Source organism: Rhinolophus hipposideros, assembly GCF_964194185.1.
Source record: "Rhinolophus hipposideros genome assembly, chromosome: 15".
Lineage (NCBI taxonomy): Eukaryota > Metazoa > Chordata > Mammalia > Chiroptera > Rhinolophidae > Rhinolophus > Rhinolophus hipposideros.
The window spans coordinates 13,866,059-13,892,827 of record NC_138061.1 but is presented as its reverse complement, the minus strand read 5'-3'; the positions used below and the strand labels follow the sequence as shown (position 1 = coordinate 13,892,827).

At 41.8% G+C, this 26,769-nt stretch overlaps 1 protein-coding gene and 1 long non-coding RNA gene across 2 annotated transcripts in view; one reads left to right on the top strand and one right to left on the bottom strand.

Moving 5' to 3' along the window:
• Positions 1–5,446, bottom strand: part of LOC308508277 — a 65,122-nt gene extending 59,676 nt beyond the window's left edge. Inside the window, exon 1 of the long non-coding RNA XR_013995007.1 lies at positions 5,262–5,446. This is a non-coding gene — a long non-coding RNA (uncharacterized lncRNA). The remainder of the gene's footprint in view (positions 1–5,261) is intronic.
• A 681-nt stretch (positions 5,447–6,127) lies between these two features.
• ADRB1 (adrenoceptor beta 1) lies at positions 6,128–9,123 on the top strand. The gene has a single exon (XM_081074717.1). The coding sequence runs from the start codon at positions 6,402–6,404 to the stop codon at positions 7,797–7,799; it is 1,398 nt and encodes a 465-aa protein (XP_080930843.1). The 5' UTR covers positions 6,128–6,401; the 3' UTR covers positions 7,800–9,123.
• Positions 9,124–26,769: the final 17,646 nt, after the last annotated feature.

Sequence of the window (26,769 nt, the reverse complement as noted above, 5' to 3'; positions counted from 1 at the left end):
TGTTCCAGTGTCTTCGATAATAAGTAAAACCGAGACTTTTCAATAATCAGCACAGCTCGTTGTCATTACAAGCTCTGGGCTTGGGCAAGCTGAAGAACAACTCTTAGCCAAATGTTTTTCACATGTAGTGATAATGCTCCTACTGCCTCTAGCACTTTAAGATGTCAACTGATGATCACTCAATTTTCATTCATGATACAGCTGAATAAAAACAGAATTTTTGAAAATTGGCTTAAGTTTTATATTACATTGCCTTTTTAAAAAAATTACTTTCAGATGTACAAAACAATGTAATAGTTAGACAATTAAAAATAGGGATGGCTTCACCAATTTGCATGTCATCCTTGCGCAGGGGCCACGCTAATTTTCTCTGTATCGTTCCATTCTTAGTATATGTGCTGCCGCAGCGAGCACTTTTTATTTTTATTCTTTTAAGTTCCTAGTCATGGCACTAAATCGTTAACTTGAGGGGAAAAAAATCCTTTATCTGCTGCTACTATGTCATTGTTGAAATACTTTAAAGGAATCTATTTCAGAGAATCACATAAACAAATACTTAGGGGAAAAAAAAAGAATAGGGCACATACCAAGGAAAGGCACCAAAAAAAGGGGCGGGCAGGGGGGATAAAACTTTCTTTAAAAGCTTTGCAAAAGGTAAAAGCTTTTAAAAATAGTTCACTGTTATCCAGCCTCTGAGTCATATTAATATCTAGTGTGAGAATAAAGGGAGTCAAACTGATTAATAAAGAGAAGCTTATTTAAGTGAACTGATTCTTCTCATGAAAGCAAATCCTGACACCTGTCATGGTTTGAAATGTCACAATGATCGGTAAGACAGCAGTTTATGAGCTACAAATATATGGTTCTCTATGAGATTTCAAGAAGCTTTCACACACATCACCTCATTTAATTCGAGCACAACCCTGGGAGGGAACGAGTGGCGAGTGCGATCTGCGGAGGAAGCGACTGCTGAAGGTCACAGTGAAAAGTGACAAGGCCAGGACACAAACCTTGATCTTCTGCCTCTCAGGTCTGAACACTTTCCAAAACACCCAAATTTTGAAAAATATTATTATTGGCTCTAGCACTGTTCAATGTACTTGTTAGACATACCAGGAACAGGAGGAGGAGGCAAAGATGGAGGAAGTTTCCAAATAGTCCACACTTTCCTATGATTATACCACTGTCCTCTGCGCTCCTTCTTATCATAATGGATGGAGTTGCTTGTCCCTGTGTAAACTATGACTGCAAAACCAGTATATGACCTTAAGTACCAGCCACAGGCACAGGCTGTTCTTTTGTTACTTAGTTCTGGGTGACTGTTTCAGCAGTAGTATTGCTTTATATGAAGAGTTGTCTATCTTTACTCAGAAATAGCCATTTGAGCTCTGATGAACAAATCCCACCACTGATTATCAGCCTTGAGGCAATCTTGCTTACTTAACATTTATTGATTTGATACATTTATTGGGGCTTTATTTGAAAATTTCCCCCAGATTTCCATTGGCCCACTGTCGTGCAGGGTGTCAGGCGGGGGGTCTCTGGTCCCGCTCCCCACACAAGAACGCAGGACATGGTGAGGCCAAAAGGAACACTCACGGAGCCACAAGTAGGGGAGTCACACCACTACATTCTCGCTGGCAGCTGGGTTGGAGACACAGGAAGTAGGAGCCACACTGTCCGCAACCCTCACTGCTCTGCTTGCAGGCTCAGCCACCATCTTCTTGCTAGTCCCCATTTTTCTGCTAGCGTAGCCACAGCAGTTATATTAGTGGCCAATGGCTCACTGGTTACAGCTGACGGCCAACTAGCCACAGCTGATGGCCATCCAATCACAGTTGATGGCCATTTACTACCCGAGCCAGCACCTTTCCACGTGAGGCCGAGAGCCTGGAAACTGCTTTCTGGGGCTCTGTCCCCACACCCACCATCCAGCAGTTGTCTAGTTAGATTATCCCTTTTACTTTTATCTCATTTTCAAGTGAAGTCAACTCAAGAGTGGAACTGTCTTCACCAAGCTCATGGCTTATAACCATAGGTGGGTTGGATACCTATTAACTACTGCTATGTGGATCTTTGATTTAATCTAAAACTTGAAACCAGGTTCAAATCATCAGCTATTCTCCAAGGGCAAAATGCCTGGATATAGAGTATCATAAAGCTAAAAAAAAAGGTCATTTACCTTGAATAATTATGAAGATTAAGTAGTGCTTTTTATGGCTGTGGACCTGCATGGCCCCTTTGGAAAACCTCTTATGTCCCATTTTATTCATTACCAAGTAGGTATAAATTTATTTCATGAGCCTACCTTGTATTTGTAAAGTATTTTTAAATGCTTGTGTGAAAATACTGACTAGGCTATAGGGACATAAGTTATTACTGTAAATTCTAAGCATGATGTAAGATTATAACTCTAAAACCACTCAATAATTTCTCACACTAGTAAATATAAGAATATTTTAATAAATTAGACATTATATATTTATGAATCAAAGCTTCATGTTAATTAATATTAAGCAAATGTTAGTAAACATGGGAGATATACAAATGTACAGGATAGTCCCGGCTCTCAGTGATCTTACAATCCATATAAGAAAAAGGGAGAGAAACCTATAAAACTTAAATAAAAATATGACAGATGTGAAAAGGCAAAATATTGTTGACACATGAAATGCAATTATCAGAGTAACCACTGTGGGTAGAGGAAGGAGAAATCACTTCCAGAAGCAGGTGGGTAGAAATAACTGTAAAATAAAAAAGGTAGATCTTGAAGACTGAATCCACTGAGACAGAGATGGAGGAAAGGATTCTTGATGGAAGCAATGCAATGAGAGTACAAATGAGAGAGAGAGAGAGAGAGAGAGAGAGAGAGAGAGAGAGAGAGAGAGAGAGGGAGAGAGAGAGAGAGAGAGAGATTAGATCTAAAAGAGGAAAAAAAATTCAGAAGTTCAGGTTAGAGTGACATGGAGAGTTCTAGTCCAAGGCAGTACGGGAAAGGCTATAAGGCTATTCGGAACTGGACCGTGGAAGTCTCTGAATGCCAAGCTGAGGAGTTAAGGTTTTTGAACAGAAAAGCATCTTGGTCAAAGCAGTGTTTTAGAAATATTAATTTGGTATGGTATGCCAAATTAAATGGAGCAGGGAGGATTAGAGGCCTGGAGATCAAAGAGAATGCATACCAAGTTCAGGTGTGAAATGCTGGTAGTGGGATGGGAAAGGTAGAGGTGGGGGCAGGAAATTTTGAGGAAGAAGGCCACTAGCTCTCAGGTGTGCTGGTTAGCATTGATTGTTGGTTCTTTCTGTCATTTTCTAAAATCCTGTCAAATCCACGGGTTCCTAAGAAGTGATTCATTTGAACAGTTGTGAGTGGGGAATGGAGAAATTATTCATTTTGAACTTGCAACATGTAATACTTGTATAAATGGATATATCAGACCTTTTCTTCTTGATCTTGTATCCTTATCTAAGTACAAAAAGTGATAGTTCAAAAATGTCCATAGAAGAAGAAGGAGGAGGAGGAGGAGAAAAGAAGAAGAGTGCCACAAAATGTAGGAATTAAAGGAGATCTGAGAACATTTTATTTTCAAAGAAAACTAACTCTAATTGAACCTGGACTATTCCAAACTTTTCCATCAATACCACTGAAGGAAAGCCCCAAGAATCCTGGGATCCCCTGCAGCCCTCTAGTGGAACTCCTATTAAAATAACTTTCTGGTTTTGAAGATTTATGATTTAACGAATTTTTTTTATCCAGAAATTCAGACAAGCTCGAATGAGCAGGGGGGTAAGTTTCAGGAGAGTTTTTCAACAATTCTCCATACATGGTGTGTTTATACATACTATGTATACAAATACATGTATGGATACATAATGTATACAAATACATACATATTTATAGACACAGTAAAGGTATTGGCATCTGGGCTTTGGCACTGAACCTCTACAACCAAGTTCTGGCCTTATTGCTGACAGAAATGCAATCCCTTCATCCTTCGGGGGCACTTGAGCTTGGCACACCATTCCAATAACACCACTTGACAGAAAGATGGCTCCGATAGAAAGCCTCCTCTCCACATTCCCTACACTTCACCCCCTAGCCCAGCAGCACTCAGAACCCCTTTCCTGGGAAGTGTCAAATTCAACTCTTTCCAATCCCTTGGCTATTTTGAGACTACCCCTTGTCAGAGGGTGTGGGGTTCAGGGGGTACAGAAAAAAGCCAGAGGGGGAGACAGGTTTGCAGTGACTTGGGTAACTAAGACTCTCCAGAGATTATAGTTAACTCAGGGTATAGTTCCTGTTCCTCCCTCTTTCTAGACCCTCTTCTTTCTTTGCTCCCCCTTCCTCAACCTCTCCAGTTTGGCAGAAATAAGCTGACAAGTCCTAGGGCAGGGATGAATGAACAAATAAATCACCCACGCCCCCAACACTCTGATTATCAACTCTGGGCCTAAAACAAATTTATATGTTCAGATTTACATAAGAGAAGGTGGTTAAAACTGCTTGACTTTATAAACTGAATAAGCATTGTTTTTAGCTCTAGACATGGGTTGGTGTGGAAGTCAATCTCTCTGCAAGGTAAGAACGTGTTTGGTCCAAAAGCTAGAAAGATGCGTGAGCATTACATAACATTTTCATGCACCCGTATATGGGTAATTGGAAGCTGTTTACTTCTGAGGGATTCAATTAAAGGCTTTTTATTTTCAAGGTTGAGCTGAGGACCTTAATTTGAGAGGGGGCTTGCATTCCTGCTGCATTGTGTGTTCCTGGTGGCTATCCTGTCCGCTTGTCCCTACACATAATCCACAGACAGCTAGGCACACAACTCACTAATTTCAAATTGATTCATTTGCCAACTCAGAAACCACTGATATAATTTTAACTGCTATCTGATTTCAATCCTCTTGAGTATTTACATATTTTGTTCTCTCATCCCTCCAAAATTAATCCTAGAGTTCTGAGATTCTGGGAACTTGGACAAAGGAGAAAACCAAGCCCACCAACAAATCTGAAATCTCAGTTCATTACGTCAACCATAACTAACAGTACTTTCCTGTTTGCAGTGACCTAGCTCGAATTATAAAATCATGTCAGTAATAAAACACAAAACGCAGGTGTTATTACTGAATGGGAAAAGTCTGAGATGTAATTAAATGTGTTCTTTCTTCACCGCAGTGTCATGTACTCTTATGTCTAAACATTTGTGTTTCCTTAAGCCTCTCTCTCTTTACGGCATCCACACTCATTGTTGCATTATACTCACATTATTCATTAGTTGAGACTGGGGAGTGTCCAAGTGGTCCTCAGCACTAGCTGTCCTGTCCGATGCACAAACCTTAGCTTCCTTTCTGCATCTACTGCCCTGGTACAACAGAAGCTCCTTGCAAGAAGAGCGCCCCGAAAGCGCTCCTGACAGATGCGTCGTCTGCTCTTCTAGCAAGGCGCTCTGCTGCCAAGTTTCCTCTAACCACTAACACCCGCTTCCGATTCCCCTGAGCTGGCAGGACGCAGGCTGGCTGGGTCCCCTCCTTGACCAGGAAAGGGTTTTGCATACGCGCTGCTAGGCTGCCCGATCCGAGAAACAATCTCCTCCAGACCCATCGGACAGACTGTCAAAGGTGTCCTGGGGCTGGGAGAACACCGAGCTTCCCTCCCCGCAAAAGGGAGAACTCGCTCCGCTCCGCAGGAAAACTGGGCGCTGGAGGTCGAGGGGATGCGAGGGGCGCGGGGGCGCAGGAGGGAGCCGAACGCAGGAGGCAGAAAGGGCGCGGAAGGGAGCGGAGCGCAGGAGAGAGTGGGGGCCTTAGGGGAGGGCAGGGACGCGGGTGGGAGCTGGACGCAGTAGGGAGCTTGGGGGAACAGGGCGCAGGGACCGGCCGGAGCAGGAAGGGGCGCGCGCACAGGCACCGGCGGGCGCCGGGCAGGCGCTCACCGCTCCAATCGTCCCGGACGCCCCAGAGCCGCTGATCTGCGGGTCGGAAGGGGTGCGGGGCGTTGGGGCGGGGGGGGGGGTGAAACCACCTAGGGGCGTGCCTTTGTCGGGATTGGCTGCAGGAGCCTGACGCGAAGTCCGAGGGGTTGGCTTGCGGGAGTAGGAGCGGGGTGGGGTGGATGCTGGTGCCTGAGCTGCGGGCTCCGCGCGCTCAGAAACATGCTGTGGGCTCGGCGGCTGTTCCAGCAGCGGCAGCGGCTCCAGCAGCAGCAGCGGCGGCGGCGGCGGCGGCCACAGAGCTCGGCTCCCGCAGGGAAGGCGCCCGGCGCCCATGCCTCCGGCTCTGCGCAGCGGCTGCCCTGACCTGGCCGCGACCTTCCTCGGCGCGCCCGGCCGCCCCCACCTCTGGGGTGTTCCCCAAACACGGGCCGACCCCGCCGCACACCCCGCCCCCGGCCTCCGCAGCTCGGCATGGGCGCGGGGGCGCTCGTCCTGGGCGCCTCCGAGCCCTGCAACCTGTCATCCGCCGCGCCGCTCCCCGACGGCGCGGCCACCGCAGCGCGACTGCTGGTGCCCGCGTCGCCGCCCGCGTCGCTGCTGACCCCGGCCGGCGAGGGACCTGGGCAGCTGTCGCAGCAGTGGACCGCCGGCATGGGCCTGCTGATGGCGCTCATCGTGCTGCTCATTGTGGCGGGCAACGTGCTGGTGATCGTGGCCATCGCCAAGACGCCGCGGCTGCAGACGCTCACCAACCTCTTCATCATGTCCCTGGCCAGCGCCGACCTGGTCATGGGGCTGCTGGTCGTGCCGTTCGGGGCCACCATCGTGGTCTGGGGCCGCTGGGAGTACGGCTCCTTCTTCTGCGAGCTCTGGACCTCCGTGGACGTGCTGTGCGTGACGGCCAGCATCGAGACCCTGTGTGTCATTGCCCTGGACCGCTACCTCGCCATCACTTCGCCCTTCCGCTACCAGAGCTTGCTGACCCGCGCGCGGGCGCGGGCCCTCGTGTGCACCGTGTGGGCCATCTCGGCCCTGGTGTCCTTCCTGCCCATCCTCATGCACTGGTGGCGGGCTGAGGGCGAGGAGGCGCGGCGCTGCTACAACGACCCCAAGTGCTGCGATTTCGTCACTAACCGGGCCTACGCCATCGCCTCGTCGGTCGTGTCCTTCTACGTGCCCCTGAGCATCATGGCTTTCGTGTACCTGCGGGTGTTCCGAGAGGCCCAGAAGCAGGTGAAGAAGATCGACAGCTGCGAGCGCCGCTTCCTGAGCGGCCCCGCACGGCCGGCCTCGCCCGCGCCCTCGCCCGGGCCCCCGGGCCCCGCCGCCAGCCCGCTGGCCAACGGGCGCCCCAGCAAGCGGCGGCCGTCGCGCCTCGTGGCCCTGCGGGAGCAGAAGGCGCTCAAGACCCTGGGCATCATCATGGGCGTGTTCACGCTGTGCTGGCTGCCCTTCTTCCTGGCCAACGTGGTGAAGGCCTTCCACCGCGACCTGGTGCCCGACCACCTCTTCGTCTTCTTCAACTGGCTGGGCTACGCCAACTCGGCCTTCAACCCCATCATTTACTGCCGCAGCCCCGACTTCCGCAAGGCCTTCCAGCGCCTGCTCTGCTGCGGGCGCCGGGCCGCCCGCGGGCGCCACGCGGCCACCGGAGACCGGCCGCGCGCCTCCGGCTGCCTGGCGGTGGCCGGGCCGCCGCTGTCGCCCGGGGCCGCCTCGGACGACGACGACGACGACGACGTCGGGGCCACGCCGCCCGCGCGCCTGCTGGAGCCCTGGGCCGGCTGCAACGGCGGGGCGGCGGCGGACAGCGACTCGAGCCTGGACGAACCGCGCCGCCCCGGCTGCGCCTCGGAATCCAAGGTGTAGGACCCGGCGCCCTCCCCACCCCGCAGCCGGGACGCGGGCTCTGGGCGCCTGCAGGAGGAAAGCCCCGGCGTCCCCGGATGGCTTCCCAGGGGAAAGAGAGATGTGTTTACTCGAGATCGAAAGCAGGGGGACTCGAAGCCCACAGACCTCATCTGCACCATCCAAGGCCAACAGAAAAGCCACGCATCGTTGCACAGAAAGGAAAGTTTGGGGAGGGGTGAGAGAGTGGCTTGCTGATTTTTCTTGTCTTCTTTTTCCTGTTTGAGGTTCGACCTTCTTTTGTGTGCGCGTATGAGGCATCTTTACGGTTTTGTTTTGTTTCTGTTTTTGTTTTTGGTTTTCCCCCAGGTGTTTTTGACACGTTCTACGAGGACTGGGTCGGGCAAGGGAGAAGCATTACTGGGTAAAAGTCTATCAACTGGACTTCCCGGGAACAGGAGCCGTCAGCCGGGAGCGAGAGGGGGAATGACAATTTGTCGGGACATGTTTCCTTTTGCTTTCCAGAGAAATTTCATTTTAATTCCGGAGTAAGGATGTCTCCTGTTTTTAAAGCAAAGGGAAAGGATGTATGCAAAATCCACGTTAGAAGAAATTGTAAGCTATTCTTGGAACAAGCCTCACCTTGCTTTCCTTTTGTAGGGTAAGCCTGCTGTCCCCGTGCGCCTCGGTAGTCGGGCTGAGGGGTTTCTACCTCACACTGTGCACATTGCACAGCAAAATAGAAAGACTTGTTTATATTAAACAGCTATTTATGTATCAATATTAGTTGGAAGGACCAGGCACTGAGCCTCTGTGACACGTGACTGTCCACTGAAGACAGAATAGAAAAAGAAAACAAAGAGGAAACAATTCAGATTACTAAACGTGGGTAAAAACAAAACACAAAACAAAACAAAAAAGGGAGTGGTTAAAAATGCCATTTTTGCACAGTGTTAGGAATTGTAAAGTCCACAGAAGATGTTACTTGCACAAGAAGAAATTAAATATTTTTCAACGTGGGCGGGGGAGATCGTAAAAACTAAAATAAAATTAAAACTCTACTTCTGTTGTCTATTATGTTATTTAGCTAATGACTCATTGGAAAAATACCTTTTTATACTCTTTTATCATGGTACTGTAATTGTATCCATATTATAAATATAATTATCTTAAGGATTTTGTAATTATTTTTTTATGTCCAAGTGCCCACGTGAATCTGCTGGTAAAATTTAGCACCTGTATGTAAATTCTATTTTCCTCTGTGTGTTTTACCAAGTATTTATACTCTGGTGCAACTAACTACTGTGTGAGGAACTGGTCCACGTGCAATAAATACCAATGAAGCACAATCAAGTTTATGTACTGTGTGTCTGTAAGAGGTCAGTGATCATGGAAAAGACAGTTTGCTTTGTTCAAAAATATAGGCTGGATTTCCCATAGAGCTCTTTTAATAGTTTTTCATGACTCAATAACATAGAAAAATGCCTCTAGACCAAATAAGGTATGCACCTCCTCGATGCTGCAGACTCACCCTAAATTTTCACAACCGGATTGAAGGTATTCTAGACTAATTGTAGGTGTTTTCGAGATCCCATCTGCTGTGCTTGACTTAAGAAGTAACCTTTGGGATTGTATATCTCCTAAAGAAAAATGATCAAGCCAGGTTAACTCAGTTGCAACTTTGCACAGAAATGCAGGGAAGAAGACTAACTTGTTGAACTGCCTCCTTGGAATCTGGTAAGTGGCTTCCACTTTTTCTTTTCCAATAGAAAAATCACAGCCTACCGATGAGCGGTGTATGCAAATTTATCCAGTGGCCATTTAGAATGAAAAATGCTTTCACGGTTAAGCAAAAATTTATAACAGAGCTTTAAAGTAAATATTTTTTTTTCTCTTGTGTAACTGGACCATTTCAGCAGAAGTTCTGGGTGGGTAGGTCACAGGTAAAAGCAAATGTGAACATTTTAAACTTCCTAACAAAATTACGACACCCAATGGATAGGATAGTTTTCATAAAATTAGTTCCTAAGGAAAGAATAGTGCAATTTCATCCTGGGATTAATTCTGCATTCTCCAAAATAAGTTGATTTAAGTATTTATCTTTGTATTTTTAAACAAGCTTTTCAATTCATGATCAGTAAAGAAACCAAAGTAAAGAGCATACAGTTTGGGCTTGTCCTGAACTTTAACGTGAACAAACTATTCTCTACTAAGGAAAGTCGATTCTGATTATCCTTTTTTTTCCCCAATGGGTTACTCTAAAGACCTGGAGACAGTCTTCTGAGAAAGGTCAATTACGTAGATGTTTTAGAGACTAGCAGAAGGTTGCAGGAACAGCAGCAGTTTCAAGAAAATTTTAACCCCTTCAGGAAAAAAAAGGGGGGGGGGGTTAGGCTGGGAGATAGCAACACTTCTTTAAAAATACAAAGCTACTTATTAAAGAAACTTATTTTGGAGAATGTAAACTTAATCTCAGGATGAAATCTCACTATCCTTTCCCTTAGGAACTAAATACCGACATTTCTATCTTCCCTTTCCCTACCACAAGTAGGTAAAATGTATTCTGTTAAGGGTTTTGTCCCTCTTTATTTTAAATTCTGCTACACAATTAATGGACAGTGTCTCCAGTTTCATGTGAAGAATAATACTGAGTACCGGACTAAAGCTTCACTTTTCCAGTTTCCTGATTATCTATTTATTTTGTCTAGTTAAGTCTTCACATTTAAATAAAGAGAAATTTTCCCAGCCCAAAACATATGTCTAGGCCCATCAGACCTCAGGCCTTAACGTCATGCAAGTCCTTTAAATGTTAATAACAAACATATATAACTTAACTACTTAGTAGACAGGTCTAAGCTCTTTCATGAATTAGGAAGAAAACACTATAATCTTGGGACCAGTTTATATGTATTTGCAGGAAAGATGTTTCTGTGTGCCCTGAGTTCTCTAACTAAGGATTACAAGGATTCAGAAACAGACTGTGTCCATGATTCCAACTACCCATGAAAACTACCTTTTGTTTCTTTTTTGAAGACAGACATTAGGTTATCACAGCAATGTGGGAAGCTCGGCTGCCCCTTCCAATAGCTAAAGCAGTGGGAGGAGAAAACTACCAATCCTATTTAATCTGGTAAAACAACGTACAAAGGTGACAGGAGGAGGGCAGTGAATATGCAGAAAATCAACCTTCCTCCATGGGTTTGGGTGTAACAAAGTACCATACAAAGGCTCTAAAATTAAAACAGCGAACTTCAGTATGATCAAGATTCATTGATTTGCTACCTTGGAAATTATGTTTAAGTTGCACACTGTCAAGTTCTCTAATGTATGTTCCAGCACCTATAGGTTCTCCCTTCCATGTAGAAATGCATATAGCTTCGTCCCTTGGTGAGCTTACCTATATAAAACTTTGCAAACAGAGTTTATTTTATCGGTCCACACTTTCCTTGAAACTGGAATTATTAATAACTTCTAAGTGGCTATTGTGAAACCTTTTTTTGTTAAGCACATTTTCCTAGCTTATTTTAATTTCGCATTTTGTTGACCGTGCCGACTTCCTCTGGCAACATGTAAAATTGCCAGGCGGAAATTCTGCACCCAAAGTATCAGGATGACATTAACATTTAAGTTTTCTTAGCAAGAGCTTCTAACCAAAGGGCTAAAGGAAAAGTATTCTATTAAGTTTTGCTGCCATTTGAGAAAGGCTGAAAAAAAAAAAATTTTTTTAACAAAACTGGACCCATTAGTTCTTTGGAAGGAAAAATAAATAAATAAAAACCTTAGCAGTATTTCAAATTAAACACATTGGCACAGATAATTTAGTTTTATTTGGACATTTCTGGCATAATGTGCTGAGAAACACTAATTCTTTTGACTCCCTGCCAATTTGCTACTAATCAAAACGGAGAAGATATGCACTGTTTGGATTATACCTAAAAATAGTTGTGCTGCAGTCACATCAGCAAATGGAATTAAATTAATTTCTCTTTCTTCCCCTTCGTACACACCCTCCCACATTAAATTTCCATCTAGAATATTGCTCCTGAATCTCCGAGTTTGTGATTCAGTGTGTCCCAAATTTCATTGCTACATTACAATGATTTTTAAGCAAATTCCATTGGACTACTTGCTGAGAAATACACCTCTCCTGAAATTGCCTTTGACCCTGCTCTCATTTAAAGAGTCTCTACTAAATAGTCCTTATCATGTAATAAAAGCGGTATTCATAGTATAAATAAGTACTTTATGGATTAATTTCCCTCAACAGTCTTTTTACTTTATGTGGGAGGAGGGAGATACTTTGTGAATCAATAAGATTTGGTGATGGAGCAGCTACTTGATGGAGCGGTGACTAGGCTTCCAAACCCAGTTGCTCTAAATGACAGACTAGAAACAGCAGACTGGGGAGAGCTTACATTCTGCTGGCAATATGAGAACATGCTCTTTGCAGTCATGCTAGCATCATCCAAGAAAGCATTGTCGACATCCTTTAAACCTTTGCCTTCACTTGGATGTTGGCCAAATGTCACTCTGCCTTCTCTACCTGAAGCCGGTTCTAGTCTTGGACCCATCACACTCCCTAACGCTTCTCTTGAGCACTTTTTCAGTTCTTCTTGAATGAACTAGAAACATCTAGTTCTAGATAAATTGTCTTTATAGCAGCATTACTGTCTCATGAACGGTTTCCTCAAGCTCTTATTTTCAACATCTCTCAAAGCTTGCATTCCGTTTTCCTCTCTCCATGTTCCCTGGCTTGTAGCCGTTAATGAGCAAGATCACACTGTTTGCTTCCTATTTATTACACAAAACTTACCTATGATGCATTTTAAATATCTTAAGTTTGGATTTCTTCCTGAGAATTTCAGTATTGCTCATAATTATGACTAGAAAAAACTTTAAACTATTGGTTGTACTTGTCCTATAAAAGGTCTTCACATTAAGTTTAATATTGGGGGGGGTGCGATTATCTTAACAGGCTTTTTATTTTTGTTTCTTTTTATTTTTCAGTTCTTAATCGTATGACCTTGTCAGTCTTTCAGTATCCTGATCGCAAAGGATAACATGAGCTGTTCCACCGTCAACTATTTGTAAATTAATTTTCCTAGTCATTCTTAGACTAGCTGATTTGTGGGAATTGTGGGTAAAACTCTAGGAGAGCAGAAAGCTCGTTTAAGCAGATGGCCCAAAGACTGACTGCTTTGGCTCTAACTGTTGCTGTGCCCAATGACCTTGGGGGAAGTCAGTTGGTTTCCCTGCTACTCAGATTCACTTGTCACAAAGCTGGATCAGTAGCCTTTGAAATGCTCTGATAGAAGGAATTTATTGCTTTGCAAAGTCTATCATTTCGAATACTTCCTCTTTACCTTCTCTTCCCTTTCCTTGCAACTCCACCCAGAAAAATTACTGTTTTTTTAAGTGAAAAGTACAACCAAGAATAGCAAAAATACATATAATACTCCATGCATCCAAACAAACAGTCCTTTTTTTATTACACTTAAAATTCCACAGAAACCACAACTGAATAAATAAAATAATCTTTTTCCCCAACATCAGATGGAAAGACCTGTTTGCTGTGTGCTAAGCAAAAGTGCTTGCTTAATGGGTCTTAACCCACAGCCACTTTGAGAAAAGTAAGTCAGCTTAGAAAGTTACTCAACTGTACTATTTTGCATTGAGTTGTAAATGCTAAAAGCAACTATCTAGATTGTTCTCTTTTGGGTAGCAATTCAGAGATGAAAAGTGCTGAGGGCAATGGGAGTTTGTATTTTTGCTTACTTCTCTTTTGTAGCTTGCAGGGTGTTGGGTTTCTTTGTTCCCATCTTAATAAACAGTGACAAATCTACAGGGAACTTGACTGACTTAAAATATCTGTTATTTTAACTACAGTAACTCACCTACAATCTTGAGGTCCTTATTTAAAAATGCTTTTAAAGAGTAAATATTAATAGATGTTCCAATGATATTTTCGGCACTCCAGGGATTTTTCTAAAGCTATTAAATGTAAGATTTTAGTGAGCTGCTCTTTTAAAAGAATTTCTTGTGCTTAAATGATTCTGTGATCAATTCTGAAATAATGTGGGGTTTGTTTGTTTGTTTCTTAAAATAGGTATACCTAAGTAAAACTGAGTCACTCAGAAAATTCCAGAATCTTCAGCACGGGAAAGACCTTCATGTGTCTAGTCTGCAGTGCCCCTCAAGCAAGGCTACATACCTAGATCAATGCAGACTACACAGACTGATGAGATTCATTTTGACATTTAAAGAACAGGTCTACCACTTAATAGCCCATCCTATCAGCAAATATTTCCAGTATAGCTAACCCAAATCCCTCTTGCTGTTTTGACTTATTGAGTTTAAATAAATAGTCCGATATTTCTCCAACACGATGGGTTTATTCTGGAACAACAAAAAGAATTGCAATTCGGAGCATGGAGTCTAAACCACATGCAAGTCCAGAGAAACAAAGGAGAGGATTGCTCTTTTATGGACTTAGGAAGAGCTGTTGTAAACAAAGAGTCCATTGGAGAAAACTGAAAGTTTGAAGTACAGTGACTTTTCGTTGGCTGAGTTATGACAGTCAGTCATTGGCTGAGCTGTTACTGAGCCAGAAGGAGTCTTTTCTTCCTTCTGCTGAGGTACTCAAGTGGTATTACTTCCTGTGGGAGGTGCAACTGTACTTCTCTTCCAGTTGGGGTCAGTTGTGTGCGTTGAGTGACACGTGCCTGAGAGCTCTCTTCTAGCTCTCTAGTCCATTTTAAATGAGGTTTCTGTTTATTCACTTTCAGACTCATGACTGATCTCAGTGGAATTTGAAAACTGATGACTGAGGCACTAGTCTTTGTATAAAAATCCTTCTGATGAGAATATATGAAAAACAATGATCCCCTCCTCAGCATGCACTAAATTGCATCATTTACTCTTATAAACAACTTCAGATTTTTTTCATTCTTTGTCTTGTTGAATGGGAATCATCCCTGTTACAGGGATTCCTCCTGCAAGACAGCACAGCACAGTGTTAAGTGTGGCAACTGGCTTGGTGGCATCAACATGTATGTCATCCTTCCTGGTACTGTGCTGTGAAATGTTTCAATATCACCAGAGCCCCAAAACTGTGAAGATCTGAAAAAATATTGTACAAAGCAACCAAGTGTAATGTGAAAATTAGTAAATCCTTATAGCACTGCAGAAAGCATCCTTGCAAGTATAGGACAAAACAGTCAGTGTACATTTTTTTTTTTCAAACCAGGCAATGAATAGAACTCCCTCCTCAAAGGACAAATGTTTACAACGCTCTTCAAATCTTTTGAGTGTTAATATACCTACACAGACAAATTTTTTTCACATTTGTGTGCTCAGAAGACACTTGGAGAGCTTAACTATTTGGAGGATTTCTATGATGAGTCTTCAAGTTGTGATTCATATGTTCCACTGTTCTTAAAAGATTGACGGTATTGTTACATGTACTGAGTGAGCATGCTGAATGGACGACAACCAGCCTATGACTCTGAGGTTGTCCCCAAAGCACTCACACTCTGGCTGGGGAGATTAGCCATCCACATGTGCAAAGTGACACAGAATGAGGCAGGTGTGGTTGAGTGCCAGAAACATGGGCCAAAAGTAAGGGCTCTAAACCAGTGTTATCCGATAGAAATATAATGCAAGTTATATATTTAATTTTACATTCTCTAGTAGCCACATTTTCTAAAAAAGGTGAAAAGAAAACAGGTGAATTCAGTGTTATCTTTTCAACATGTAATTGATATAAAACATGAGATTATTTGTGAGATTTCTTTTTTTTATATTAGATCTTTGAAATGTGGTGTGTTATTTTACACTTATAACCCACCTCAGTTGAGACTTGCCACATTTCAAGTGCTCAATAGCCACATGGCTGGTGGCTACTGTACTGACATTTCAGCTTTTGAGATCAGAGGATGGAGAGGGTGGTGGTGTGGTATAATCTAGAAGCTTGATGATGATGTGGATCTTGGATAAGGAGATGAAGTGGCATGAAAGAGACCATTCCACGAGAAGTTTTAAGGAGGGGGGTACTGCATGAACAAAAGCATAGAGATATAGGTAGTCAAGATGAATTTTCAGACAACGAAAAGCCAATTGCAGACAGTTCATGTTGATAGAGTAATTAGAAGATGAAATTGGAAAAGTAGTTTAGATACAGAACAGAAGGTTAATGCAAAAATATTGAACTCTAACCTTCCTAAAAGCATGGAGATTTATGAGCAAGAGTGTCATAAAAATAATGTTTTAGAAAGATCAACCTGGCATCAGCAAATATGATAGGTGGATATAACATCTTAATCTTTACAATAAATATGAGTCAAGTAAATTCAATAGTCACATTTTACAAATCAAAAAGCTAAGATTTATGTGATCTCATATAATAGATATGAGCTGATTATTAAATTGGATCTCTGGGTTTTGTATGAGGTCTGACCATTAAGTTCGCGAACTTGTTGCAAAGTTATTGCTAACCTTTTTTGATATCAGAAAGATTATTCATTATGAATTTGTACCAATTGGACAAACAGTTAAACAAGTTTACTATTTGGAAGTGCTGAAAAGGCTGCATGAGAAACTTAGACGACCTGAACTTTTCGCCAACAATTCATGGCTCTTGCATCACGACAATGCACCAGCTCACACGGCACTGTCTGTGAGGGAGTTTTTAGCCAGTAAACAAATAACTGTACTGGAACACCCTCCCTACTCACCTGATATGGCCCCCAATGACTTCTTTCTTTACCCGAAGATTAAGGAAATATTGAAAGGAAGATATTTTGATGACATTCAGTACATCAAGGGTAATATGACGACAGCTTTGATGGCCATTCCAGAAAAAGAGTTCCAAAATTGCTTTGAAGGGTGGACTAGGTACTGGCACCAGTGCACAGCTTCCCAAGGGGAGTACTTTGAAGGTGACCACAGTGATATTCAGCAGTGAGGTATGTAGCACTTTATCTAGGATGAATTTGTGAGCTTAATTGTCAGACCTATCAATCTCAGGAGCTGACCCAGAGAAATGCATCCTCACCGAACAGGTTTCTGAGCAAATAAGGCAGAAGGCCTGGTAAATGCCCAATGGTCATGTCCCCTGTGGACGTAAGGCTTATGAGCTCAGGTAGTTTGCTCAAAGCAACAGGTGAGTGGTCCTGATCAAGTCCAGGTGCCTAACTCCTAAGCCCATCTCTTATTCACGTCAGCAAACTGCTTCTCTAGTCGCCACCAGACTAGAAGCTCGTTTAGGATACTGGCCTTGTCTTTTTGTCTTTGACTCGTCAGTGCCCAACACCTTGCCTGGTACAAGGTACACCGTGTGAATGTTCATTGACTGAATTCTACAGTCAGAGAACCAAGCTCTTTGGCTTTGGCAATGATCCAAGCACATAGTGATAACAGGCCTAACAAGAGCAGTGCCCTGTAAGATGTGATGTAATCCTCTCTTTCCTTTGCAATACAGATTTTTACTACTAAACATAAAGAATAGTTTCTCTCAGAAAGGGGATAAGTTTCAAATTGTAATGTACGCGTATATGAGGCAACCTCCACTAGTGTCATAGGAAACAATGGGATTGTTTCCCAAATATTTCTAAGAAATGAGTTTATATCTAGAAATGGCATATAATTTGCTGGAGTTTTGTACCTTAACAACATAAATTCAACGAGTATGAAGGTAGTATACACTGCATGAAAATGTATATTATGATTCTTTAAAAATGGGCATTTCACTAAATTATTAAATAAAAACTACATATTCTTGGCTCTAGCTTCAGTTGTCATTGTGTAAAATACTTGATTTATTTGTCACTTATTGTATTCTGTCCTAAATGGAATTCTCTCTTTTCTAACTGAGAGACTTATAGCCATTTTTCTTACTGGACTCTAGAAGGGAAAAAGCCCTTACCCCACCCCAAGTTTTCTCCCTGGACCCCAACAGTTAACATAGTTAAGAAAATTAGATTCCATTTTACTAACATACAGATTTCAGTTTTAAATTTTATTTCTGCATTTCCATACTGTAAGAAATGACAATATACTCATACAAAATCTATTTGGAACAAACGGACATCATAGCCCTCTCAAAATTTGTATTTTCTGCTTAGGTCTTTTCCACTTGAAACAGATTAATCATCATTCTCTTCCCAAGAAATAGAGTTCATGATGCATCTTTAGCTGTGTCAAGGGAAATTATATGGATTCTTGTCTTTTGACAAAGCAGGACAACTTTAGCTGGTGTTCTCTTCTAATGTATGTATGTATTCAATATTGCAGAGCTTATTTTAAATAGCATTATATTTTTATTACATTACCGGAATTATTGTTTGCAAGAAACCCAATATTGAGACTTCAGGCTGGGAAGGTGGGAGCAATGCAGAGGCTGACATGAGGAGACCGCCAGGAGAGGCATGACAGGCCCTGGGCCTCAAACACTCAGAAACCTATTTGGTAAGTGCATTTCTCTGGGTCAACTCCTGAGACTGATACATAACATCAGAAAGCCAATTTAATAATTTACAACATAGCTGTCACAAGGCCTATTACACTCCCTTGAGCAAGATCAGATATTCTCTCTCTACACCCAGGGAAGATAATTATAATCAAAAGCATAGCAAACATGGGGTAAGAATAAGGGGAGCTGGTAGTAAAATTTAACATTAAGGACATCAGGCTAAGATTTACCAGTGCATCTATGTCTACCATGGGTGGGAATACTGGAAGTCTGCTGGCTTTACTTGCTCCCCTAAATTGGGTTTGGATGGGCAATGCCAACATTTGTCTCTGTGTCTGTCCTTTTTCTATCACCCATAGCCGTTGACCCCACCCCCAACAGATGCACTCTCTCTTAATAGAAATCAAGATACCTACTAGTCTTGTTGATTTGGCTGTCTCTTTAGGAGGACAGCGTCTATGTTCTCATCTATTATGTTTGAGCTAATGGAGGGTGGGAGCAGGGAGGAAATTGTGCTGCCTCCCCTACAACACTGAGATTAAAGCATATCCCCCATGGGAAAGTTCCTGGTTCTGTTTCTACATTATGGGAACCCAGGTATTTGATTCTGTTAATCTTGCTAACAGAAATAGCATCGTTCCTATTTCAAATGATATGGTCCTTTTCCTTAAATACATTAAATGTGTATCTAGCTAGTCATTCAAACTTTCTTTCTCTGATTTGTATATCAGATGAATTTCAACTCATACATGTTCTGAAGTGCATGTTTCTGATCCATATCGTAGAAACATTTGAGCTAAGTAGGCCTCTGAAAATGTCACTTTTTTAGGTCATTCTAGGCTGGAACTCTGGATGGATCAAACAGTTGAATCATGTTTTTCAAGGGGAGAAAAATGATGGTTTTTGTTATGGCACTGAGAAATTGGGTTCACAACACATTTTAGATTACAATTGTACATTCTGAAGTTTGTGTCAAAAAAAAGATGATTAGGTTCTTAGACCTTTTGTTTCTAACCACTATAATAATATATCGTCATTTTACTGTATTGCAAAGCAATTTATAATCATTTATTTTACCTACAATGCACTGGGCCCTATAGAGTATAGAACAAGGCATCAGCCTCAAAATCAGGCAGCTACTCTTCCTTATGTTTCCTCTACCTGCACTTCCAAAGCATTTGTAGAGACAAAGTGAACAAGTACTTTTTAAAGTCCGTTTATCAGAGATCAGAAATAACTTACTGTATCTCAGTCTAGTTTGGAGACATGAGAAAAGTATTTTGTCTGATCACATAGACACATACACACAAACATACAAAACCTACATATTGAAAATATGGAAATTAATATTATATATGATATATACAGAGGGTGCCAAAAATGTATATACATTTTAGAAAGAAAAGAACTATTAAAATTGTAATACTCAATATATACCGATAACAAAAGATGAATACAAGTCACATTTGACTTCTACAGTTATGAGAGGTGCTCACAGTGGTTACTATCAGCGTAATTTATATAGCTAGCTAGATAGATAGAAATATAGATATAGATGTAGATATGTATATATGCATATATATATATATACGCATGTATGTATATATATGTATATATATACATAGAGAGAGAGAGAGAGAGAGAGAGAGGCAAAATATATGGTAGAGGTCCACAAACTCTAATCTGAGGCCCTGTGGGGACAGATGTATTTTGCAATTCAGAATTTGGTGGGTTTTAGGAAAGAAATATGGTGCATATACTATATATTACATAACATCTTAAGCAGGGTTCGGGTCAGCATTCCATAAACATTAATGTCTCTACAGTGAAATATATGATTATTCATACTAAGTGGATAAAAAAAACCTATAAATAGCCTCACACCAATTCAGGTCAGGTTTTGCTGCCAAATGAGTTCACGTCAGGTCACGTTTACTCTCACATGAGTTATGGAACAACTCTATCTTCAGAGCTTTCTGGATTTGGAAATTGAAAATGAGAAACTGCGGACCTGTAGTATAGTGTTCCTTTGTAGAACGTCATCTACTGTTTAGGGAAGGCAATGAAACCTATTTAAACCTACGAAATATGTTAAATCCATGAGTTTACAAGTACTATTACTCAACAAATACTTGTAAATGGGGAATAAACATAGTTATTTACACAGTGGCAATTGCAGAGAGATTTTGAAATAACTACGCTGCCTACTGTTCGCAGACACTAAGAATGGCCAAAGGCATAATAGTACTTGGTGGACAATTGTTTTGGAAACAATCAACAAGAGCCAATACTTTATCTAGCCAATCTTCTGCTCCTCAGAAGCAAGTATCAGCTAAGAAAACATCCTTGAATGACACATGGCGGATTTCTGAGAATCTCAGAATTGGAGTGAATCTTTAAAATGACTATAGTCCAACCATTTCTCAAAGCAAATGATCTTCTTCTCTTCAGGTCATCAACCCTTTAAGATTATAAGAGAAATAAGAAAAGAAAAGGGGGATGGGGAAAGGTTATGGATTTCACTCCAGAAACATACACATACATAAAAGGGTCACAATCATTTTCAAGGCGTCAACTGACCCCTGGGTAAGAACTCCTGCCTTAAATGCTTGCCATATTAAAAAAAAAAAAAAAGAAAGAAAGAAAGAAAAAAGCTGATGTTGTATCATTTCATAGCAATCTTGGTACCCTAAAGAGCTTCTGTATTTTAAGTAGCCTCATAAATTGACTGTGGTCATATGTTTCAGTGGCTTCTGTGACATTTATCTTAAATGCACATTTTCTTATTGCACATTTCTTATTGCACATTTTCTTATTGTGACATTTATCTTAAATGCACATTTCTTATTGCACATTTCTTATTGCACATTTTCTGTGCAATATTTATATGATAAATATTTTTGAACTTATTGTGACCCTTTGTCTTTATCTTAAGGGTTGAGAAGAGGAAACACAATGACGTTTTTTGGCTTTTCTTCTTGTGTTTTTACATCCCGTATCATACATAACCTGGAGCTGGTATGGGGGGAAAAAAAAAGAAATCCTCTGAGGAAAAGACGTAAAATTTCTTACTAGTAAATGCATCAAGCATCAATTTTCAATTTGACATAGACTGGGAAAGGAAATGATGAAGTAAATTTTGTAAGTGTTGCGCTGTCACTGAGAAAAGATTTATGTAAGTCTCTGGCATCAAAATCATGATGTAGATTCATTAGTATTGGGCACACCATTGCTTTCAACTCGACATTCTTAGGAGTCTGATCAGAGTGGATTCTGGGTGTGCTGCACGGTATACTTCCTTCTGTGCACTTATCCACACGGTTCATGAAGAGTATCCTTTTCCATCTAAGGAGCTCAAAGATCCTCACCAACAACATGACACACTTGGGGAACGAGTGCAAGAACTCCACGATGCCATTGAAAAGCCTGACTTCTGTTTGTGTGAGAAATTAAAAGAGCAGTGGTTCCCACTAGGCATGGACAGAAAAACTGCCTTGCAGCCTCTCTCCATTGGGTGGGCGTGTGTGTGTGTTGCAATGAAAAGACCTGGTAGGCCAACAAAGGCAGCACAAAGCAGGATAACCGACTCCTCACCCTTCCTGCACATATTTGTTACCAGGCTCTGCCCGGGGCCTGGGGAAAGTGACAAAGAGCTCTTCTTAGGTCAAGTGGCCAAGGGATGTGGAGGGTTTCCCTTCACATTGTTCTCCAGGAGGACCACTTCTCCCCTCCTAGTAGGAGAAAAACTCTCAGTCATAATGCTTCATGTGTTTGGCTTATTCAGTGCCAAAAATATACCACGAATATTACAAAACACAAAATCTGATAGGACCTTGAAAACATTATATTAAGAGAAAAAACACAGAAAAACCACATCGTACATGATTTCATTTATATGAAATATCCAGAATAGGTAAACCCATAGAGACAGCATATAGACTATTGGTTACCAAGGGCTGGGAGGAGGGTGGAGATGGAAATACTTAATGGGCATGGGGTTTCTTTTCAGGGAGATAAAATTGTTCTGAAACTGAAGAGCGGTGATAATTGCACAACCTTTTTGAAAGAGCGGTGATAATTTCACACCTTTTTGAATATACTAAATGCCACTGAATTGCATGCTTTAGAATGGTTAAAATAGTGAATTTTAAGTCATGTGTCTTTTACCATGATAAAAAAAAAAAGCTGGTAGGGTTCTTTTTAAATAACTTTTAATTTTTCAATTACAGTTGACATACCACATTATATTAATTTCAGGTGTACAACAGTGATTAGACATTTATATAACTTACAAAATGATCACCCCAATAAACCTAATACCCATCTGACACCATACATAGTTATTACAATATTATTGGCTATATTCCCTATACTATACATCTTCGTGGCTATTTTGTAACAACCAATTTGTACTTCTTAATCTCTTTCCCTTTTTCACCCATCCCTTCCAGACCCCCTCCCCCGCAGGGTTCTTTTTTACTAGGCTTGCAATTTATTTAGATAGACAAAATCTTATAAAACAAAAGTTAGGGAACTATTTCAGCAAAAGAGGAAGAGAAGGGAAGAAAATTTATTCTGGCTTTAAAAATAGTTAAATTTATTTTTATCGAAGTTGAAAGCAAGCAAGGAAGAATTTTAGTCTTCATGAGTCAATGAGATTCCCTCATTTTACAGCTAAGAAAGTGGAGGCTTCCATGGTAACCCGCTCTTGGAGAGCAAACATCCTGATTTGATTGTGGTTCTGCCAGATTTACTGTCTGTGTGACTAGAGTTGTTACTTGATCTCTCTGAACCTCAGTTTTCGCATCAATAAAATGGGACTGAAAGTACCTCATATTATACCCCCTAAAAGGTCACCAGACCACTTGATATAGCAAAGCCAAATTTATTAGAACTCACTTAGCAGTGTCTCATAAGGGGAAGTCAAAATGGGTGTTTATAGAGTTTTAGAATCTGGTCACAAGTGATTTACGGCAGATCCTTCAAGGTGGAGCTGACTGAGACTGGGCAGAGTTCATAGCATAATAGTGTAGGATCTGTGGGCACAGCAGGGCAAGGGTCTGAAAGCAAGTCTTGACAAGTAAACATTTTGTTTAAATAGCAAGCTGTTTGCCTGAGGCAAATTAATCTGCAGGCATTTTCTGAAGCAAACCCTACAGTTATTTATCGGTTTATAGTCTTCTTTTTCTTGAGGGAAGGTTTCCTAGAACAAACAACTAAGTCATGTTGACACGAGTTGTTCCAGGTCCCAAGAGTTCTGTCATGTTTGATGTAGGGGGCCGTCGGTCTCAGAGGTGCAATGGCCGTATGTCAAGCACGTAGCCCAGTGCCTGCACCCAATAAATCCTTTCTTTTCTCCCCAAATCGCACCACCAGTGCTTTCTAGAAACTTGCTCCTGGGTAGTGAATCTCAGCCAGCACTGGAACCGAATCTTCAGCCTTGCTTTCCAGAACCCTTTGCACCCCACATGATAGGATTCCACTTCTTCTGGCATAGGCCAATGAATTCAACCACAGTAACAAGTCCCAAGTCTTTTCACCACGCTGAATGAAACAGGAAAGCAGAGTGGTTATGATGTCGACATACAGACCTGGGTCCTAGGTTTCCTGTCACTGGATTTGTGACCCTAGACCAATTATTTACCTCTTCCAGCCTTACTTCCTCGTCTGTAAAATGAGGATGACAGGGCGGAGCCCTCAATACATATTCAGCTAATGTTTTAAATGAATAAATTCATTCCCTCAAATTCTAATTCAGTTGCTTTCTTCAGGGTTGGACAAAGATGAAATCGTTTTGTTTTGTCTTCACATCTCCCTTATCTTCTGGGAGGACCTGGGTGTGGCAGTCGGCACACGGAGAAAGCAGCCATTCCTGTGGAATCGGGAGCCTGACCTGCTCAGAGGAAACACATGGAATCCCTAGGAACAGACTGGTCACGAGGGCACCACAGACAGCTTTTTAAACCAAAAAGGTTCACTTGGTTTAAGTCGGCAGCCCAATATTCCGTTTGATGATCTGAACCTGATCAAGCCTAAAGTCTCCCTCTTACAGACTCACTTCTTCTCCTTTTCAATGATTTCCAACACCCCTTGTGGGCAGAGCTGTTGACATTTTAAGCTGTTCCCTTTCAACCTGATTTACTGCCTAGGGGTCAAGTACAACAGTGTTTGTTTCAGTATTTATTTGTGTAAAACAGTAGTTTGTCTGACCTGGGTAATTACCCATGTCCATGTGGCAGGTTAAATCCATGACATGGGAGTATTGCAAATAATTCCTATTCTGGATGCTTCCTATTCTGGAGGCCTCAGAGGAAAAAGGCCCCTGAACTAGGGATTGGGACCAGCATGGGTTCTAATGCCCTTTGCTCCCCAGTAAAATTGGGGGAGTAATTTTATATCTCTTAACCACAATGTTAAATTTGTAAAGGCTGCTAGTTGAACAGGGTAAGAGCTAAGATTTTTTCCTAGCTGATTAACTTTAACTATTCTACTTTTAACCATGGATATGTTCCTGAAAGTTTAGGCTCTCTTTCAAGGAAAACCCAGTAACTTTCTAAAAAGCTTTAAAAAAGATTAAAGTTAATTGATTATCTTTTTTGTCCAGAAACATTTATTGTGCTCCAACTCGTCACCAGGTACCTTCTTTTTTTTTTTAATTTTTTTTTAGTTTCAGGTGCACAAGACAAGGCAATACTTAGATGTTCATCATTTATATCCCTCACACTGTGGACCCCCCTCCCCACAACCCCCCATCCACTATCCCTCCGACATCGCACGGAGCCATCATCACATTATATATATAAAATTATCTCACTTATATGCGGAATCTAAAGAAAAGAATAAGTGAATGAACTAATCAGAAACAGTTTTGGGGACAAGGACCAGGTACCTTCTTAATAATGGAAACACACAGTTGCCAATCCTGGCCCTCAGAGAGTTCACAGCCTGGTAGAGGAAGCAGCCAATCTAAGTCAGTAATTGAATTATGCAGGGCTTACCGTGAGATTCCCAAAGAGGGAACAGATTCAAAAACAGACTGGGACAGTCAGGGAAAGTAACATCCACAAGGTATCAAGTGAACTGGAACTTGGTTGATGAGTAGTTTTTGTCAAGGTGAAAAGGGCATTCCAAGGAGAGGAGAGAACTTTCCAAAGGCATGGAGGCAAGAAAGAATAAGATGGATTTCAAAGACAGCAAGCATATTTGCATGGCTGGAACATACGGCTGCCAAGGCTAGCCCAGTGGGACAAGATTCCCCCAAAACAGGCAAAGGCTAGATAGAGAAGGAGTTTATACATCTTACCAAGAATTTTGGACTTCATTTTCCAGGGCAGAGGGAGTCATTGAAGGTTTTAAGTAAAAGAACAACTGAGTCATGTTTGAGTCCTATCACATACACTCCCCAAGAACAGGGACGATGGGCTGGTGGAGGTAGACTTGGAGAAGGGGAAACTGGGTACCATGTTTCCCCGAAAACAAAACCTACCCCGAAAATAAGCCCCAGTTAAGATCATCAACGGACGAATTTAGTACATTATGACGATGTTCCAGAAGATGACATGACTGTATTTGAATAAATGTAGATTGTTGTACATGAAAAAATAAGACATCTGATTTATGAAAATATGCCCTAATGCGTCTCTTGGAGCAAAAATTAATATAAGACCCGGTCTTATTTTGGAGGAAATACGGTATAAGACCTGGTCTTATTTTCGGGGAAACATGGTAAGTGAGTCAAGACGATGAGAGAAGGCTAAGAACTGCAGAAAGGAAGACAAGACTAGTAGCAGGTTTTGTTGGGGGGAAGTTCAAGTAAACAGAGTTCGATTGTGGTTTGAGGTTCTCGAGTTTGATGTGGACACCCAGGGACAGATTCCACCAAGCAGCTAAAAAAATAGATTTGTGGCTTAGGGTAGAGCTAGACGCAGAGAAGTGGGAATTGTTGGCCCACATCTAAGGAGAACTTAAAAGTGAACACTTTCTAATACCTCCAACAAAAATACAATAAAACAAGTAAGAAAATAATGGTAGGGAGAGGACAAATAATTTCTACAATTTTCCTTAGGCTTTTTTCAAGTGACAATATTTCTTGTATATTCAAGGATAAATATTTCTTCTTTATAGCCAATTCTGTCATTACATAATAACAGGTAAGAAGAGTAGAGATTCCAATACTATTAAATATCTATGCATACGCATACATTTGTGTGATGTGTGTGCATTATGCATGTGTGTGTGTGTGTGTGTGTGTGTGTGTGTGTACCCTTCCTCATTCTAGGAAAAGATGGTACACCAGCTTCAAGCCAGGTAAGTTGCCCAAGAAAAACTAGGCAAAGATTAAGTTCTTGTCTTTGTAGTTTTAGTTTGTTGTCCAATTTATGCAGGACTTTCCCCTACATTACTGAAAGAATGCGTTTGGCACTGAGGACTTGGTATCAGGCAGACAACATATTTCTTGCTTTAGAAGTACCACTGGTAGAATAAAGAGCCTGAGAACCGGAACTGCTGCCAGAAATAGCAGGG

Excerpts from the sequence above, each read along its gene's own strand:
- ADRB1 (XM_081074717.1), top strand. The coding sequence starts at position 6,402 with ATGGGCGCGGGGGCGCTCGTCCTGGGCGCCTCCGAGCCCTGCAACCTG.